General features: G+C 42.9%; 1 protein-coding gene across 2 annotated transcripts in view; it reads right to left on the bottom strand.

Moving 5' to 3' along the window:
- LOC106578541 (partitioning defective 3 homolog) overlaps nucleotides 1–16,921 on the bottom strand; it is a 566,386-nt gene that overhangs the window by 246,838 nt on the left and 302,627 nt on the right. For both annotated transcript variants that reach the window (XM_014157480.2, XM_014157481.2), the window contains exons 12-13: nucleotides 15,313–15,501; nucleotides 14,704–14,874 (exon numbers count right to left, since the gene is read on the bottom strand). In XM_014157480.2, the coding sequence (XP_014012955.1) occupies nucleotides 14,704–14,874; nucleotides 15,313–15,501 (360 nt within the window). The remainder of the gene's footprint in view (nucleotides 1–14,703; nucleotides 14,875–15,312; nucleotides 15,502–16,921) is intronic.

The raw sequence follows: 16,921 nt of genomic DNA, 5'->3' as shown, positions 1-16,921 counted from the left end.
TATTGGTTTCACTCTTTGTTTTTCAATCTGGTGAGAGCGGGGTCTGGGTAGGCTTATAAAAACACAGTCACAGGCTGAGAAAAGGGCTGACTTCTCAGAGTTAATGAATAACGTATGGACAGGCGTCATAGAGGACAGAGAGACTGAGAATTGATTAAACAGGCTCCATATGTACAGTAGCTAGTCTGGGGAGTGCATGCGAGTGTGTCTGTCTGTCTGCGTGTGTATGTGTGTGTGTGCGTGCCTGCATAAAGGAGTCTGTGCATAAGTGTGTTTGGATGTGTATGTGTGAGGGAGAGTTTGAGTGAGTGAGTAAACCAGTGTGCTTTTTAGTGGTATTACCAGCAGCTCTCACCATCTCTTAATCTCTCTTAATCGACTGATTTCCAGACTGGATTATCCTGCTGTGAAGGAAGGCTACCGATTCACCCACAGAGAGCTTCGTCGGGAGTTCATCAGATTCCCAGCGGATGACAGACGGAACACACATGCACAGACAGGGAAATGTTGCCCCTTGATGACAAGGCAGTGTGTTACTCTAAAGTCATTGCCTGTACATGCATGGTTTTACGGTTCGCCATTAGCCTGTTCATGTGGCCATAATCCAGTCAATTCTACTCATGATGCTGTTAGTAATTACATTCTTTAAGCTGCAGCATCCTGCCCACCTTTGGACCGACCAACCAACACACCTAAGTCTCCAGTGGCTACCTCCGTCTCATTAGCTTCCCCTCATCCCTTCATCTGCCTCAAGCCTTATCCTCCCAGGTGTTCCCTCTCTCCATCTCTACCTCCGCTGCATTTAATACCACTGACCGTGTTTCCAGGAGATTGCCATTCCCCCTGTCTGTATTGATTGTAAACGTTGTACTGTATGTGACTATAGCTGGGTACAAGTTGTCAGAGAGCGAGTTTAAGGGAAATAAACAGTGTTCAGGTGGTATGAAAAGCTGCATACATGTCTTCAATCTAAAATAGAAATTAGTGTGTGTGTGTGTGTGTGTGTGTGTGTGTGTGTGTGTGTGTGTGTGTGTGTGTGTGTGTGTTCAAAGTGATCAAGGTAAAGAATTAATAGAATAACCCCTTTTGAGTTCATACGGAACAGAGTTGAACTGAAATGAGCTGAACTGAGAGATACTATAACATGTTACCCTTACACTCCACCATTGCACTCAGCTACACCACTAAACCACCTGATTCAATAAATTATTCTCTGAATTGGACCAATTGAGTTTCCATCGCTGGTCCTAAATGAGTTAGTCAGCTGGTACCAGCTGCGGTTGAATGGCCCTGCAGTAGGTGCAGAGTTGTGTTTCTGTAGTTCCACTATCTACTTTCCCACATTTACCCAGTTCACAATAAAAAGCAATCTCCCATCATGCAACACTCCCTCCCTTCTCTTCCTGTTATCCTCCAACATGAATCATTCTGATCTACTATGACATCACGCTAAGTGGTTGTCATGATCCCCATGTCATCATCTAATGGGGCCTCAATCCCTCCCCATAACATTACATTACAGCGTTAAGGGAAAGGTCAGACGCAAATCTACCTCTCTCTTTTCTTTCTCTTTCTTTCTCTACCTCCGTCTCTCTATACCCCCCTCTTTTCTTTGGGGAACGCATCTAAATGCATTAGTGTCGTAAGACTGTGTCCCCATCCCCATCCGCAGCGGATGGACGGTCAGCTCAATGCTAATAAAACCATAGTTTACTGTGCCAGGCAGATTCAGACTGATTGATCACTCTCTGAAGCCATATTGATCAAGCCTGCTCTCCTCTTGTCTACAGGGCCGTGGTTCTTCTGTTAGCCAAGCCACCTCCTTCACAATGTCAACTCACATCAACGATCCTGTGCTGAATCCCATCTGGACATGTCTGGACAGTCATTGGTATGCAGAAAGGGGCAGTTCATGTCCTGTTACGTAAGGGCCCTTTTCGATTAGCTCTCCTCTTCAATGTAAGCTCAAATGTATTCTATTCCATATCTGTAATACACAGCAACAGGGTGGAAGGAACAGGGCTACTTCAGCAGGTATCCTGTCCTCTATTACTTGATGTATGACATGAAGCCACATGATAGGAGCAGAGTAGCTAGGTCTCCTTTACCCATTCTACCCTGATATGGTGGGGCTGCATTCAAAATGGCATCCTATTCCCTTCATAGTGGAAAGTAGTGCACTGTACATAGAATAGGGTGCCATTTGGGACACACACTTGCTGTACTGTTGCTCATCTATAATGCAGAGGGCATCTGAATCCTCCCATTACCAGATGATGGCCCAGTGCTTCCCAGTGGACCTGACTGGTCTTGACCAGTAAGTGAAGATCCTCATAGCCTTCAAAGGTAGAGGCAAAAGCTTTGTCCAATGCTTTGTACACAGATGGTGTACAATCCTAACTGATTTAATGTTCCATGGGGCACACGTTAATAAAAAAAATATCTTAGTTAAGTTCAGCTAGTACTTCCTTGATTCTCTCCCTTTCAAAAAGCATATTTTTTTTATCATTTTGTGCTTACTCAACATGACCCAGCTTAAAGAGGGTGTGGGGTATAGCCTAACGATTACCCACAATGCGTCATTCAGGTCGTTTGAATAGAATAGGCCAGTGTAGCAGTTTCTTCTTCCAAATGATATTTACATAATTGAGAGAAAGAGTAGTGATTCCGAAAGGCTTTCATGTGGTCAAGAGAAGGAAATGTTTTACATATATTTTTTATGTTCTGCCTCCAGGGACACTGGACTCTGCTGAGACATGCAGAAACTAAAGAAAGTGAAAGTTGGAAATAGAAATATCTTCATTTCAATAAATGAAATGAAACAATTGGGGAGAGAGGGTAGAGTAGCATCCTAAGGCTGTATGTTCCACTTCATGAATTTACATAAGCAGCACGTCCCATACTGTGGGCGTGCCTATTTTAAATATTGCAGTTTAAAAATAGTACAATATGGATGGTACAGTAAGTAAAACATAGCACAGAGCAGAACAGGTGAGGTTTAGCAAACATATTGTTAACATAATATGAAGGCTGCCTCAACTCTAAAAGTGTGCTGGTCAGGGCAGGTCTTGGCCATTCTGCCGCCATAGGCGAGGCCAAAAAATGGCTGTCCCTACAAGAATAGTCCCAGTAAGCAAAATTACATTGAAAATACATCAAAAATACATATTTTTCCAGATGTTGAAGCTAGGTTCAATTTAGGTTTTGAATGAAAGGTGAAAAGATGTATTTTCTAGACGTTGAAATAAGGTTAATTTTCAGTTCTGAAAGAAAGTTGAAAATAGGAACAGTTGAAGTCGGAAGTTTACATACACTTAGGTTGGCGTCATTCAAACTCGTTTTTCAACCACTCCACAAATTTCTTGTCAACAAACTATAGTTTTGGCAAGTCGGTTAGGACATCTACTTTGTGCATGACACAAGTCATTTTTCCAACAACTGTTTACAAACAGATTATTTCACTTAAAATTCACTGTATCTCAATTCCAGTGGGTCAGAAGTTTACATACACTAAGTTGACTGTGCCTTTAAAGAGCTTGGGAAATTCCAGAAAATGATGTCATGGCTTTAGAAGCTTCTGATAGGCTAATTGACATCATTTGAGTCAATTGGAGGTGTACCTGTCGATGTATTTCAAGGCCTACCTTCAAACTCAGTGCCTCTTTGCTTGACATCATGGGAAAGTCAAAAGAAATCAGCCAAAACCTCTGACAAAACATTGTAGACCTCCACAAGTCTGGTTCATCCTTGGGAGCGACGTTCAGCTGTACAAACAATAGTATGTAAGTATAAACACCATGGGACCACGCAGCCGTCAAACTGTAACGGCTGTCTTTGGAGAGAGTGAACCAAGGTGCAGCGCGGTTAGTGCTCATTATGAATTTATTGAAGATAGAACACAAAAAACAAGAAACCGACAGCCAAACAGTTCTGTCAGATGCAAAACACTAAACAGAAAACATCTACCCACAAAACCCAAAGGAAAAACATGCTGCCTAAGAATGACTCCCAATCAGCAACAACGATGTACAGCTGTTCCTGATTGGGAGCCATACCCGGCCGAAACAAAGCATTCCCCAACATAGAAATACAGACATAGAATGCCCACCCAAATCACACCCTGACCAAACCTAAATAGAGACATAAAAAGGCTCTCTCAGGTCAGGGTGTGACACATACCTCTCAGGAAGGAGGCGCGTTCTGTCTCCTACAGATGAACGTACTTGGGTGCAAAATGTGCAAATCAATCCCAGAACAACAGCAAAGGACCTTGTGAAGATAATGGAGGAAACAGGTACAAAAGTATCTATATCCACAGTAAAACGAGTCCTATATCGACATAACCTGAAAGGCCACTCATAAAGGAAGAAGCCACTGCTCCAAAACCGCCTTAAAAAAAGCCAGACTACGGTTTGCAACTGCACATGGGGACAAAGATCGTACTTTTTGGAGAAATGTCCGCTGGTCTGATGAAACAAAAATTGAACTGTTTGGCCATAATGACCATCGTTATGTTTGGAGGAAAAAGGGGGAGGCTTGCAAACCGAAGAACACCATCCCAACCATGAAGCACGGGGCTGTCAGTATCATGTTGTGGGGGTACTTTGCTGCAGGAGGGACTGGTGCACTTCATAAAATACACTGCTCAAAAAAATAAAGGGAACACTAAAATAACACATCCTAGATCTGAATGAATGAACTTTACATAGTTGAATGTGCTGACAACAAAATCACACAAAAATAATCAATGGAAATCCAATTTATGAACCCATGGCGGTCTGGATTTGGAGTCACACTCAAAATTAAAGTGGAAAACCACACTACAGGCTGATCCAACTTTGATGTAATGTCCTTAAAACAAGTCAAAATGAGGCTCAGTAGTGTGTGTGGCCTCCACGTGCCTGTATGACCTCCCTACAATGCCTGGGCATGCTCCAGATGAGGTGGCGGATGGTCTCCTGAGGGATCTCCTCCCAGACCTGGACTAAAGCATCCGCCAACTCCTGGACAGTCTGTGGTGCAACGTGGCGTTGCTGGATGGAGCGAGACATGATGTCTCAGATGTGCTCAATTGGATTCAGGTCTGGGGAACGGGCGGGCCAGTCCATAGCATCAATGCCTTCCTCTTGCAGGAACTGCTGACACACTCCAGCCACATGAGGTCTAGCATTGTCTTGCATTAGGAGGAACCCAGGGCCAACCGCACCAGCATATGGTCTCACAAGGGGTCTGAGGATCTCATCTCGGTAACTAATGGCAGTCAGGCTACCTCTGGCGAGCACATGGAGGGCTGTGCGGCCCCCCAAAGAAATGCCACCCCACACCATGACTGACCCACCGCCAAACCGGTCATGCTGGAGGATGTTGCAGGCAGCAGAACGTTCTCCACGGCATCTCCAGACTCTGTCACGTCTGTCACGTGCTCAGTGTGAACCTGCATTCATCTGTGAAGAGCACAGGGCGCCAGTGGTGAATTTGCCAATCTTGGTGTTCTCTGGCAAATGCCAAACGTCCTGCACGGTGTTGGGCTGTAAGCACAACCCCCACCTGTGGACGTCGGGCCCTCATACCACCCTCATGGAGTCTGTTTCTGACCATTTGAGCAGACACATGTACATTTGTGGCCTGCTGGAGGTCATTTTGCAGGGCTCTGGCAGTGCTCCTCCTGCTCCTCCTTGCACAAAGGCGGAGGTAGCGGTCGGGTTGTTGCCCTCCTACGGCCTCCTCCACGTCTCCTGATGTACAGGCCTGTCTCCTGGTAGCGCCTCCATGCTCTGGATACTACGCTGACAGAAACAGCAAACCTTCTTGCCACAGCTCGCATTGATGTGCCATCCTGGATGAGCTGCACTACCTGAGCCACTTGTGTGGGTTGTAGACTCCGTCTCATGCTACCACTAGAGTGAAAGCACCGGCAGCATTCAAAAGTGACCAAAACATCAGCCAGGAAGCATAGGAACTGAGAAGTGGTCTGTGGTCACCACCTGCAGAACCACTCCTTTATTGGGGGTGTCTTGCTAATTGCCTATAATTCCCACCTGTTGTCTATTCCATTTGCACAACAGCATGTGAAATTTATTGTCAATCAGTGTTGCTTCCTAAGTGGACAGTTTGATTTCACAGAAGTGTGATTGACTTGGAGTTACATTGTGTTGTTTAAGTGTTCCCTTTATTTTTTTGAGCAGTGTAGATGGCATCATGAGGCAGGAAAATTATGTGGATATATTGAAGCAACATCTCAAGTCATCAGTCAGGAAGTACATACTTCCAAAGTTGTGGCAAAATGGCTTAAGGACAACAAAGTCAAGGTATTGGACTGGCCATCACAAAGCCCTGACCTCAATCCTATAGAAAATTTGTGGGCAGAACTGAAAAAGTGTATGCGAGCAAGGAGGAATGGGCCAAAATTCACCCAACTTATTGTGGGAAGCTTGTGGAAGGCTCCCCGAAACATTTAACCCAAGTTAAACAATTTAATGGCAATGCTACCAAATACTAATTGAGTGTATGTAAACTTCTGACCCAATGGGAATGTGATGAAAGAAATAAAAGCTGAAATAAATCGTTCTCTCTACTATTATTCTGACATTTCACATTCTTAAAATCAAGTGGTGATCCTAATTGACCTAAGACGGGGCATTTTTACCAGGATTAAATGTCAGGAATTGTGAAAAACTGAGTTTATATGTATTTGGCTAAGGTGTATGTAAACTTCCGACTTCAACTGTATTTTCCGGATGTTGAAAATACGTATTTTCCGGGCTTTGAAAATACATATCTTCCGGATGTTGAAATCAGGGTAATTTTCAGTTCTGAATGAAAGTTGAAAATATGTAATTTATAGACGTCTATGTTTGGGCCAAATCAAGGCTGGTCCAGAACGGACAACACCTGAACCAAACATAGACATCTATGATTGGTTCAGATTTAGTCGGGACCGGACCAAAAAACAACGTCCGTGGACGTGGAAATCAAGGCTGGTCCGGACAGGACCAAAAAAAGATGTCCAAAAGGAGTCAGCGTCAGTCCGTGCTTACTGAGGTATAGCCTACAGCAGGGATGGGCAACTCTAATCCTCGGGGGCCGGAGCGGTGTCACATTTCCCCATTCCTAGTCAACACAGCTGATGAAACAAATTGCTTTCTAAACGTAACGTCATGATTAGTTGATTATTGGTGTCAGATGTGTTAGCTGGGGCTGGGGAAAAAGTGTGACCCCGATCAGTCCCTAGAGGACTGGAGTTGCCTATCCCTAGCCTACAGTGTCAGCTGAAATGTAATTTTAGGAATGACCATCTAGGCCTACAGTTTGTAAAACACCAATAAAAAAGACGGGTGGTACGGACCATACAAAGATGTCCAAAAGACATTGGCGTCGGTCCATGCTTACTGGAGTGTAGCCTACCATGCCGGACTGCAATGGAATTTTATGAATGTCCATCCATGCGGTAGGCCCAACTGTTTGTAAAACAGGCCGTTGTGTTGGCTTTATTAGTCCTGATTCCTGTGACTAATCAATTTTAGCTATTTAAGCTCTGAATATCAGCTACCTAACTTCATCAGGAGGAGATATCCTGAGCCTATTTGCAATGTGTTTACATAGCGGGAAATGCAGAAGAATGTTATTTTTTTCGCTACGATCAGCTCATAAAAAATGTATGGACAAAAAGTTTAAACCACTGATCATGACAATTTAGCCCACAGGATGAAACTCCTGGACAGCAATTGTGAGTATCCTGATTGTCCATTGTACTTCGACCTGTCCTGTTTTAAGATGTTGTTTGTTAACATGTCAGCGCATTTTGTTATTTGATTGGGTGCCATTTAGGTTAGGCTATTTGATCAGAGAAACCGGCAAGATGTAAAAAGTCTCATTACATTGTCATACAGTTCATCTCCAGGCTGTAGGCTACAGAGAAGACCACATACTCTTTCCACCATATGCTATATCTTCTATATGATTTATGTTAGATAATTATTTTTGACAGAATGTGGAGCGCTGCATCTCTCCAACAGCACCCTGGAGAGGTGTTATGTGTTGTTGTTGGAGGTGTGTCTTGGTCAGTTGAGCTCAGAAAACGCCGCCCTCGTCAATCTGCCACCATAGGCGGCCACATAATCCTGCCTAATGAGCGGGCCGGCTGTGGCGCTGGTTGCTTTTGGCAGACTTTTGTCAAGTTTGGCTTGTAAAGCACCTTGATGAGGCTGGCTTGGTAAGCTGTTATGACCACTGTAGTGATTTAGTGTCGCACAAAACAACGACAAAAGAAAGCTGACCAGGAAAGGGAAGGCAGTGTTGCAGGTCGCCAGCTCACCGACACATCAGTGAGTGCACACACATGGATGCACACACGTTCGCTGTGGTACACTTCACATCAGCTACAAAAAGTTTGGCACAACGAACAACTGGAAAGTATTTTCCAAAATAAATTAGTCTGTTTATAGTTCTGGAAGGCAAAACATATCTAAATAGGAATCAGACCTTTCTCAACTCAAAAGCAGCAGGCAACAAACCCTAAATAAAAAGAACGCTCATGCACACACACGTACACACACACAATACCCTACCGCCCCTCACAAATGTTTTTGTGCTGGTGCCAATCCCAGACTTCAGTCAGCAACTCTGATTTCCCGCCAAATTACGCTGGAGGCAGTGGCAAATGACTCTCACAAGCCTCTCCATCACATGGACTGAATACTTTTAGACAAGTTTTGACTTGAGGTGAACAACAACAAGCGTTTCTCAGACACGTTGACGTCAGCTCTGACTGCTGCTTTCTGAGGAAGATTATGATAAATGGATAAGCATGATAATATGAGGATATATATTCACTTATATGAGCAGAGCCAAACGCATGAGGGCTTTGCAAAAAAAAGAATGCTTTGATGACACACACACACACACACACACACGACTGCAGTGGCTCTGTTGTCCTGGTGTGTAAATGAAATTGAAGATGTAAGTATTACATGCTAATAACAAAAAGCTCATCCATGTGAAATAAAAAACTATTCACAACTTTCTTATTACTTCCATTTGTGACTTTGAATAAAGGTCATGCAACGCTCAATTAATTAAATCTGTTTTTATTTGCTGACGTGATGACACACATCGTTATAAAACGGCATAATTAATAACACAGGAACATGAATAGGATGAGTACATTTTAAAGTCCTGATAAAAATTAATTGAATTGACTTTCCAAGAATGTAATTGCATTGAACACGTGACAATATATTAATAGAAGGACTGAGCAATTACAAAGTCGGCATCCCAAATGGCACCCTATTCCCTATGGAGTGCAGTTATTTGGACCAGGGCTCAGAGCTGTGGTCAAAAGTAGTGCACTACATAGGGAATACGGTGGCATTTGGAATGCTGACAAAGTCTCTGAAGCATTGATTAAATTATAATGCGTCAAACATAAATTCCCAATGACCAATCACATTACTTTAATACTGTATATGGGTCAGAAGTACACTCCCTCAACTATGTGCCAGTCCTAGTTATCAGTCAGAACTATGGAATGACTGAAGTGACTGTTCTAGAACAAGTTCTATTTTGTAATCAAATCAAATGTCACATGCGCCGAATACAAAAAGTGCAGACTTTACCGTGAAATCCTTACTTACGAGTCGAGCCCTTTCCCAACAATGCAGTTAAAAAGTAAGAAAATTAGCTAATAAATAAATATCAACTAGTAACAGAATAAAATAACAATAATAAGGCTATATACAGGCTATACTGTATACAAGGAGTACCGGTCCCAAGTCAGTGTACTGGGGGACGAGGTAGTTGGGGTGATTGATTGAGGTAATATGTACATGTAGGTTTGATTAGGTGATTAATTGAAGTACTATGTACATGTAGGTAGGGGTGAAAACCATAAAGTCCAGGTAGCCATTTGATTAACTGTTCAGCGGTCTTACGGGTTTGGGGGAGAAGCTGTTCAGGAGCTTTTTGGTCCCAGACTTGGGGCTACGGTAACACTTGCCGTGCAGTAGCAGAGAGATAACAGACTGTGACTTGGGTGGCTGGAGTCTGACAATTTTTAGGGTTTTCCTGTGACACTGCCTGGTATAGAGGTCCTGGATGACAGAGAGCTAGGTCCCAGTGATGTACTGGGCTGTACGCACTACCCTCTGTAGCGCCTTACGGTCAGATGCTGAGCAGTTGCCATACCAAGCGGTGATGCAGCCAGTCAAGATGCTCTTGATGGTGCAGATGTAGAACTTTTTGAGGAGGTTACAATGTGAGAGGCACTTGGTAATGATGATACACAGTACCAGTCAACAGTTTGGAGACACCTACTCATTCAAGGGTTTTTCTTGATTTTTTACTGTTTTCTACATTGTAGAATATAATAGTGAAGACATCAAAACTATGAAATAACACATATGGAATCATGTATTAACCAAAAAGGTGTTAAACAAATCAAAATATATTTTATATTTGAGATTCTTCAAAGTAGCCACCCTTTGCCTTGATGACAGCTTTGCACACTCTTGGTATTCTCTCAACCAGCTTCATGAGGAATGCTTTCCCAACAGTCTTGAAGGAGTTCCCACATATGCTGAGCACTTTTTGGCTGCTTTTCCTTCACTCTGCGATCAAACTCTTCCCAAACCATCTCAATTGGGTTGCAATCGGGTGATTGTGGAGGCCAGGTCATCTGATGCAGCACTCCATCACTCTCCTTCTTGGTCAAATAGCCCTTACACAGCCAGGAGGTAGGTTGAGTCATTGTCCTGTTAAAAAATAAATGATAATCCGACTAAGCACAAACCAGATGGGATGGCGTATTGCTGCAGAATACTGTTGTAGTCATGCTGGTTAAGTGTGCCAAGAATTCTAAATAAAATCAGAGACAGTGTCACCACCAATAATTTCAAATTTGGACTCATCAGACCAAAATACAGATTTCCACTGGTCTAATGTCCATTGCTTGTGTTTCTTCAAGTCTCTTCTTCTTATTGGCATCCTTTAGTAAAGGTTTCTTTGCAGCAAATCGACCATGAAGGCCTGATTCACGCAGTCTCCTTGTCACGTTCTGACCTGTAAAGGTGTTATTTGTTAGTGTTTAGTTTGGTCAGGACGTTGCAGGGGGTATTTGTTTTATGTGGTTCATGGTGGTTGTGTGTATGTGTCCATGTAGAGAGGGGTATTTGATTTATCAGTCCAGGGTTTTGGTTATTGTTCTATGTTAGTTTATTTCTATGTTCTGTCAATTGGTGTTGGGGCCTTCAGTTGGAGGCAGCTGTCTATCGTTGCCTCTGATTGAAGGTCCTATAATTAGGGGTGTGTTTGTATTGTGGATTGTGGGTAGTTGTATTCTGTTTTGTGCTTGTCACCTGACAGAACTGTTAGTGTCGTTTCTGTTAATTGTATACGTGTTTATTTTGTTTCTCCTTCTTATATATTAAAAAGAGAAGATGAGTATACACTTCCCTGTTGCGTCTTGGTCCTCCACACACGACACTCCTCTGAAAAGTTGATGTTGAGATGTGTCTGTTACTTGAACTCTGAATTTATTTGGGCTGCAATTTCTGAGGCTGGTAACTCTAATGAACTTATCCTCTGCAGCAGAGGTAACTCTGGGTCTTCCTTTCCTGTGGTGGTCCTCATGAGAGACAGTTTCATCAAAGCGCTCGATGGTTTTTGCGACTCCACTTGAAGAAACTTTCAAAGTTCTTGACATTTTCCGGATTGACTGACCTTAAAGTCATGATGGACTGTCGTTTCTCTTGCTTACTTGAGCTATTCTTGCCATAATATGGACTTGGTCTTTTACCAAATAGGGCTATCTTCTGTATACCACCCCGACCATATCACAACACAACTGACTGGCTCAATCGCATTCAGAAGGAAAGAAATTCTAAAAATGTACTTTTAACAATGCACACCTGTTAATTGAAATGCATTCCAGGTGACTACCCCATGAAGTTGGTTGAGAGAATGCCTATAATGTGCAAAGCTGTCATCAAGGCAAAGGGTGGCTACTTTGAAGAATCTCAAATAAATATATATATTTTGATATGTTTAACACTTTTTTGGTTACTACATGATTCCATGTGTGTTATTTCATAGTTGTGATGTCTTCACAATTATTCTACAATGTAGAAAATAGTAAAAATAAAGAAAAACCATGGAATGAGTAGGTGTGTCCAAACTTTTGACTGGTACTGTACTTATCTACCTCTATCACTCCAGTATCCCTGCACATCGTAAATATGGTACTGGAACTGACTGACCCTTTATATAGTTCTTATTTTTTATGTTTTATTTGTTGTGTGTTTTTGTTCTACCTTGTGTTATGTTTAGTACTACATTGATATTGATTACTGCATTGCTTGGTTTCGATCTTGCAAGAAAGGTATTTCACTGTGCACGTGACATTAAAACTTGAAACTTGACTGGCTGGACTGATAGGAGCGACTTTGGATCTTGGAGGGCCCAGGAGGGACAAGTGTCCTTGGCGAGGGAAAGTGAGTGGGAGAAGGGTTAGGTGGTGAGGGGGAATGTGTGTGTGTGTGTGTGTGTGGGGGGGGGACAGACGAAGGGCAGATGAGGGAAGAGTGTCCCAGCAGGAAGTCTGCTCAAGGACCACAGGACAGAGGCACCAATCATCCTCACGCCAACACTAATCAAAGCTGAACTCGAATCAGAGGCTGCAGGGGATTGGAACACACACACAAAACAAACACGCACACACACTTCAACGACGAGTACTTCACTACTGAATAAAACCAGCTCATCTCCATAATCAGCCCATTCCCATATCAATTCATCTCCCCATAGATACCAAAATAATATATTTGCTTCACCACTTCAAAGCCAATGAAATGTATTCTGAAAGATAAATTCGTTTTTTAAGATGTTATGAGAGCAGCTCGACTGCTGGTTAATAGAGAAACATAAATAGATTCAGGGTTGAGTGATGGGACTTGATCTTTTTTGATATTTCCGAAAGCCAGCAGCACCTATCAAAACCATATCTGTGCTAGGGCATTCCACAGGCTGAATTGCTTTCGATCCTCTCAAACTTCTGCTTCAGCCTGATAACAACTCCTCACTTTAATTCACTTTCTTTCTCAAAGTCCAACCTTCCTATCTACCTATTGTGGTGGGCTGTGTCTGCCTCTGTCTGCCAATCATCCACCATTGAAGTGGCTCTCGCCATATCATAGCGCCCCCACATTGTCAAGTCAACCATATGCAATGGGTCCGAAAGCAGAGAAGAGTTAGATTATCAAAATTGGATCTTTGCTGTGAAGATTTGCATGGTGGTAGTAGAGCTCCTGAAGGTGTCTCTCTGGCTATCTCAAAGAACCAAACCAAGGAAAGGAGAGCGATAGACATAGATAAGAAAAGGAGGGTGATATACAGAGATAAGAAAAGGAGGGTGATATACAGAGATAAGAAAAGGAGGGTGATATACAGAGACAAGAAAAGGAGGGTGATATACAGAGATAAGAAAAGGAGGGTGATATACAGAGACAAGAAAAGGAGGGTGATATACAGAGATAAGAAAAGGAGAGCGATAGACAGAGATACAGAGAAGAAAAGGAGGGCGATAGACAGAGATAAGAAAAGGAGGGTGATATACAGAGATAAGAAAAGGAGGGTGATATACAGAGATAAGAAAAGGAGGGTGATATACAGAGACAAGAAAAGGAGGGTGATATACAGAGATAAGAAAAGGAGGGTGATATACAGAGACAAGAAAAGGAGGGTGATATACAGAGATAAGAAAAGGAGAGCGATAGACAGAGATACAGAGAAGAAAAGGAGAGCGATAGACAGAAGATAAGAAAAGGAGGGCGATATACAGACATAAGAAAAGGAGGGCGATATACAGAGATAAGAAAAGGAGGGTGATAGAGATAAGAAAAGGGGGGCGATAGACAGAGATAAGAAAAGGAGAGCGATAGACATAGATAAGAAAAGGGGGGTGATAGACAGATAAGAAAAGGAGGGCAATAAACATAGATAAGAAAAGGGGGCGATAGACAGAGATAAGAAAAGGAGGGCGATAGACAGAGAAGAAAACGGGGGCGATAGACAGAGATAAGAAAAGGAGGGCGATAGACAGAGAAGAAAAGGGGGGCGATAGACAGAGATAAGAAAAGGGGGGCGATAGACAGAGATAGGTGACAAGGTAAAAGTCAATCATAAAGCCCTTGTTTATCATTCAAAGCCCTTGTTTATCATTCAAAGCAGACAAGTGGTCCATCCATCAATCTCTCTCTCATCCCTCTCTCGTTCTCACCCACTCCACTCGTCTGTCTGACAATTCAAGCAGCACAAGCACTAAAGGAGCGGGGGAAAGAGATCAACTCTTTCATTCCCAATACCACTAATATCAACCTATGAAGCTCAGCTAAGGCCAAACAATTGAAACATCCACTCTTCATGATAAAGACAATTAGTTCTCTAGCATTTCATTCATACACACATGAGGGTTGAGGTCCATTTAATTTAAATTCCAGTCAATTCTCAAAGTAAACCAAATTCCCCATTGAAAAGCTTTGAATTTAATTTGAATTTATGTGAACTTCCTGAATTGCCTGGAATTGAAATGGAATTGACTCCAAGATTAACACACACACACACACACACACACACACACACACACACACACACACACACACACACACACACACAGGGAATGACCTTAGAGTCTCACAACGGCGCATTCATTACCTCATTGCTCTTGGCAACCCTTCTGGCAACGATGAGTTGGATCATCCCTCGTTTGTTGCCCTCCGTCGACATGGACAGGCGAAGCATTTCCATGGCATCCTGGTTGGGCGTCCCTAGCAACGACTCGCCATTGACGGCAATCAGCTGGTCGTTGACTCTCAGTCGGCCATCCTGGTCAACCACACAAAAGAGAAGGGTGTGATCTGATCATATAAATTGACCTGTTTTACAACGCATTACGATAAGACATGTAATCAAGACAATTTCTTTAAGTGAATGACCATCAGAGTAATGAACTAACTATTGGAGACTAGATAATACATAACAGAAGTCGAATACAGTCATTATTCATTCTTACTGCACCTCATGAGCATTTTCCTTGAGGAGCGTAGACATTGGTAGCCTAGTGGTCACTGGTTCGAATCCCAGTGAAAATCTGCTGGTGTGCCCTTGAGCAAGGCACTTAACCCTAATAACCCTCATGAAAGTTGCTCTGGATAAGAGCGTCTGCTAAATTACTCAAAGGTAAACATTTGAATTGTCATTTATTAGGGTTTAATTATCATGTATATGTATCAACCATGGAACACAAGGATATGCGATCCTCACCTTGCAGGCGGCTCCTCCGTTGATGATGGACTTGACAAAGATGCCCAGGTCGGCGTGGTTCTCCTTGGAGCGGTTGCCCTTGACGCTGACCCCCAGACCTGCCGACCCCGAGTCACTCAGAGGGATCTCAAAGGTCAGGAACTCTCTGGTACCATCTGGGGTCAACACCAGGTCCTCTTCTTCTGACTTCTATAAGGAGAGGGGGGAGGGAGGTGGATAGGTAGAGAAGAAACAATATGGAGAGAGAGAGAGAGAGAGAGAGAGAGAGAGAGATGAGAAGAAAAAAAGAGGGCGAGATGAGTGTGTCGTATTTTATTGTGGCTGTCATTGTCATTTTTCCTTACTGTCTAGGAGACCGCCGCTAATTCGCTGTCACAGTCATAAGCTCTCTCTTTGTGAGAACCAGGATCAAAGCTGCTTTGAAAACACCAGGTATCCATTTTATGCTCAAACAACAGTGTTTTCCCTTTGACGTCCACACCGTGCACCTTTAGAAGATGATCTCTCGTCAGGCGTTTGAGGTCCAACATATACATTAAGTGATCTGATGTTCTGTGGGATGTTTTGTTAGAGTTCATTTTCAAAGAAAGGAGAGGTTAAAATGCGCATTTAGTCTCAGTGTGTTCACACTGCTTGGGGGTGAAACCTGTTTAAAACCCACTGAGACTGGAAGACTTTCGACCAAAACGGGTGTCAAAACTCTATTTATTCTCCCTTCTCTACGAATGTTTATGGAAGGAGAATTTCAAAAGGACAGGCGTAAAAATCAAAGGCTTTTGCTAACTAAGGTCATTACAAATTGCTATTTTTTTTCTTCCTTTCTTTCAGACAGATAAGTAAGGGGAACGAGAGGTCGGAGGGAAAACACCTGCGACATCAAAAAAGACAGTAATGATATTTCTCTGTGCATGACAGAATATGGTTCATTGTGACGGACAGGAAGAGAGCTTGTCTTGAATATGAAAACGATTTCACCTAATATCAGGACCGCTCATGCATACTAATCACTAGCGTGTGCAGAGGAATCTGCAGCCACTAGTATTGCTCTGAAGATGAAAAAAGCTTTTAATTTAAAACCAATAAATTTTTGGCGAATGAGAAAACAAAGAGGAATGGAGTACTGCTATGACATTTCTTTGTTCAATACTGTGAATACATTTGAGGGGTGTAATTGAATGAATGATGAAAAGTGTGATCTGTGAGGAATATGACGCCTTCATCATGTGCTGTCGTGTGTGTGTGTGTGTGTGTGTGTGTGTGTGTACGAGTGTGTGCCTTGCAGATATAGCCATGGCTGGTCTATTAAGGGAACTAATGCAAACAACAGGAGCAATCAACCCTGGGACACATGCTCCAAGACCCCTATAACACTACTGATGAAAGTATTGCTCTGCACACACAAACACACACAGAAAAGCCAGGTGTCTGCCCTTCACAGCTGCTGAGTGAGAGCAAAGCAGGTTTTCAGCGGCTGAGTTATTAGGATGCAGTGGTGCATTCAGGTGCATGAAGCTTTTTTCAACACCTAGCGTGGCCTGACACCCTATTCCCCAGTCATCCTGTGTGTGTGTGTGTGTGTGTGTGTGTGTGTGTGTGTGTGTGTGTGTGT

The sequence above is a fragment of the Salmo salar genome, chromosome ssa19, assembly GCF_905237065.1.
Source record: "Salmo salar chromosome ssa19, Ssal_v3.1, whole genome shotgun sequence".
NCBI classification, from domain to species: domain Eukaryota; kingdom Metazoa; phylum Chordata; class Actinopteri; order Salmoniformes; family Salmonidae; genus Salmo; species Salmo salar.
This window is presented reverse-complemented; position numbering and strand designations above follow the sequence as displayed.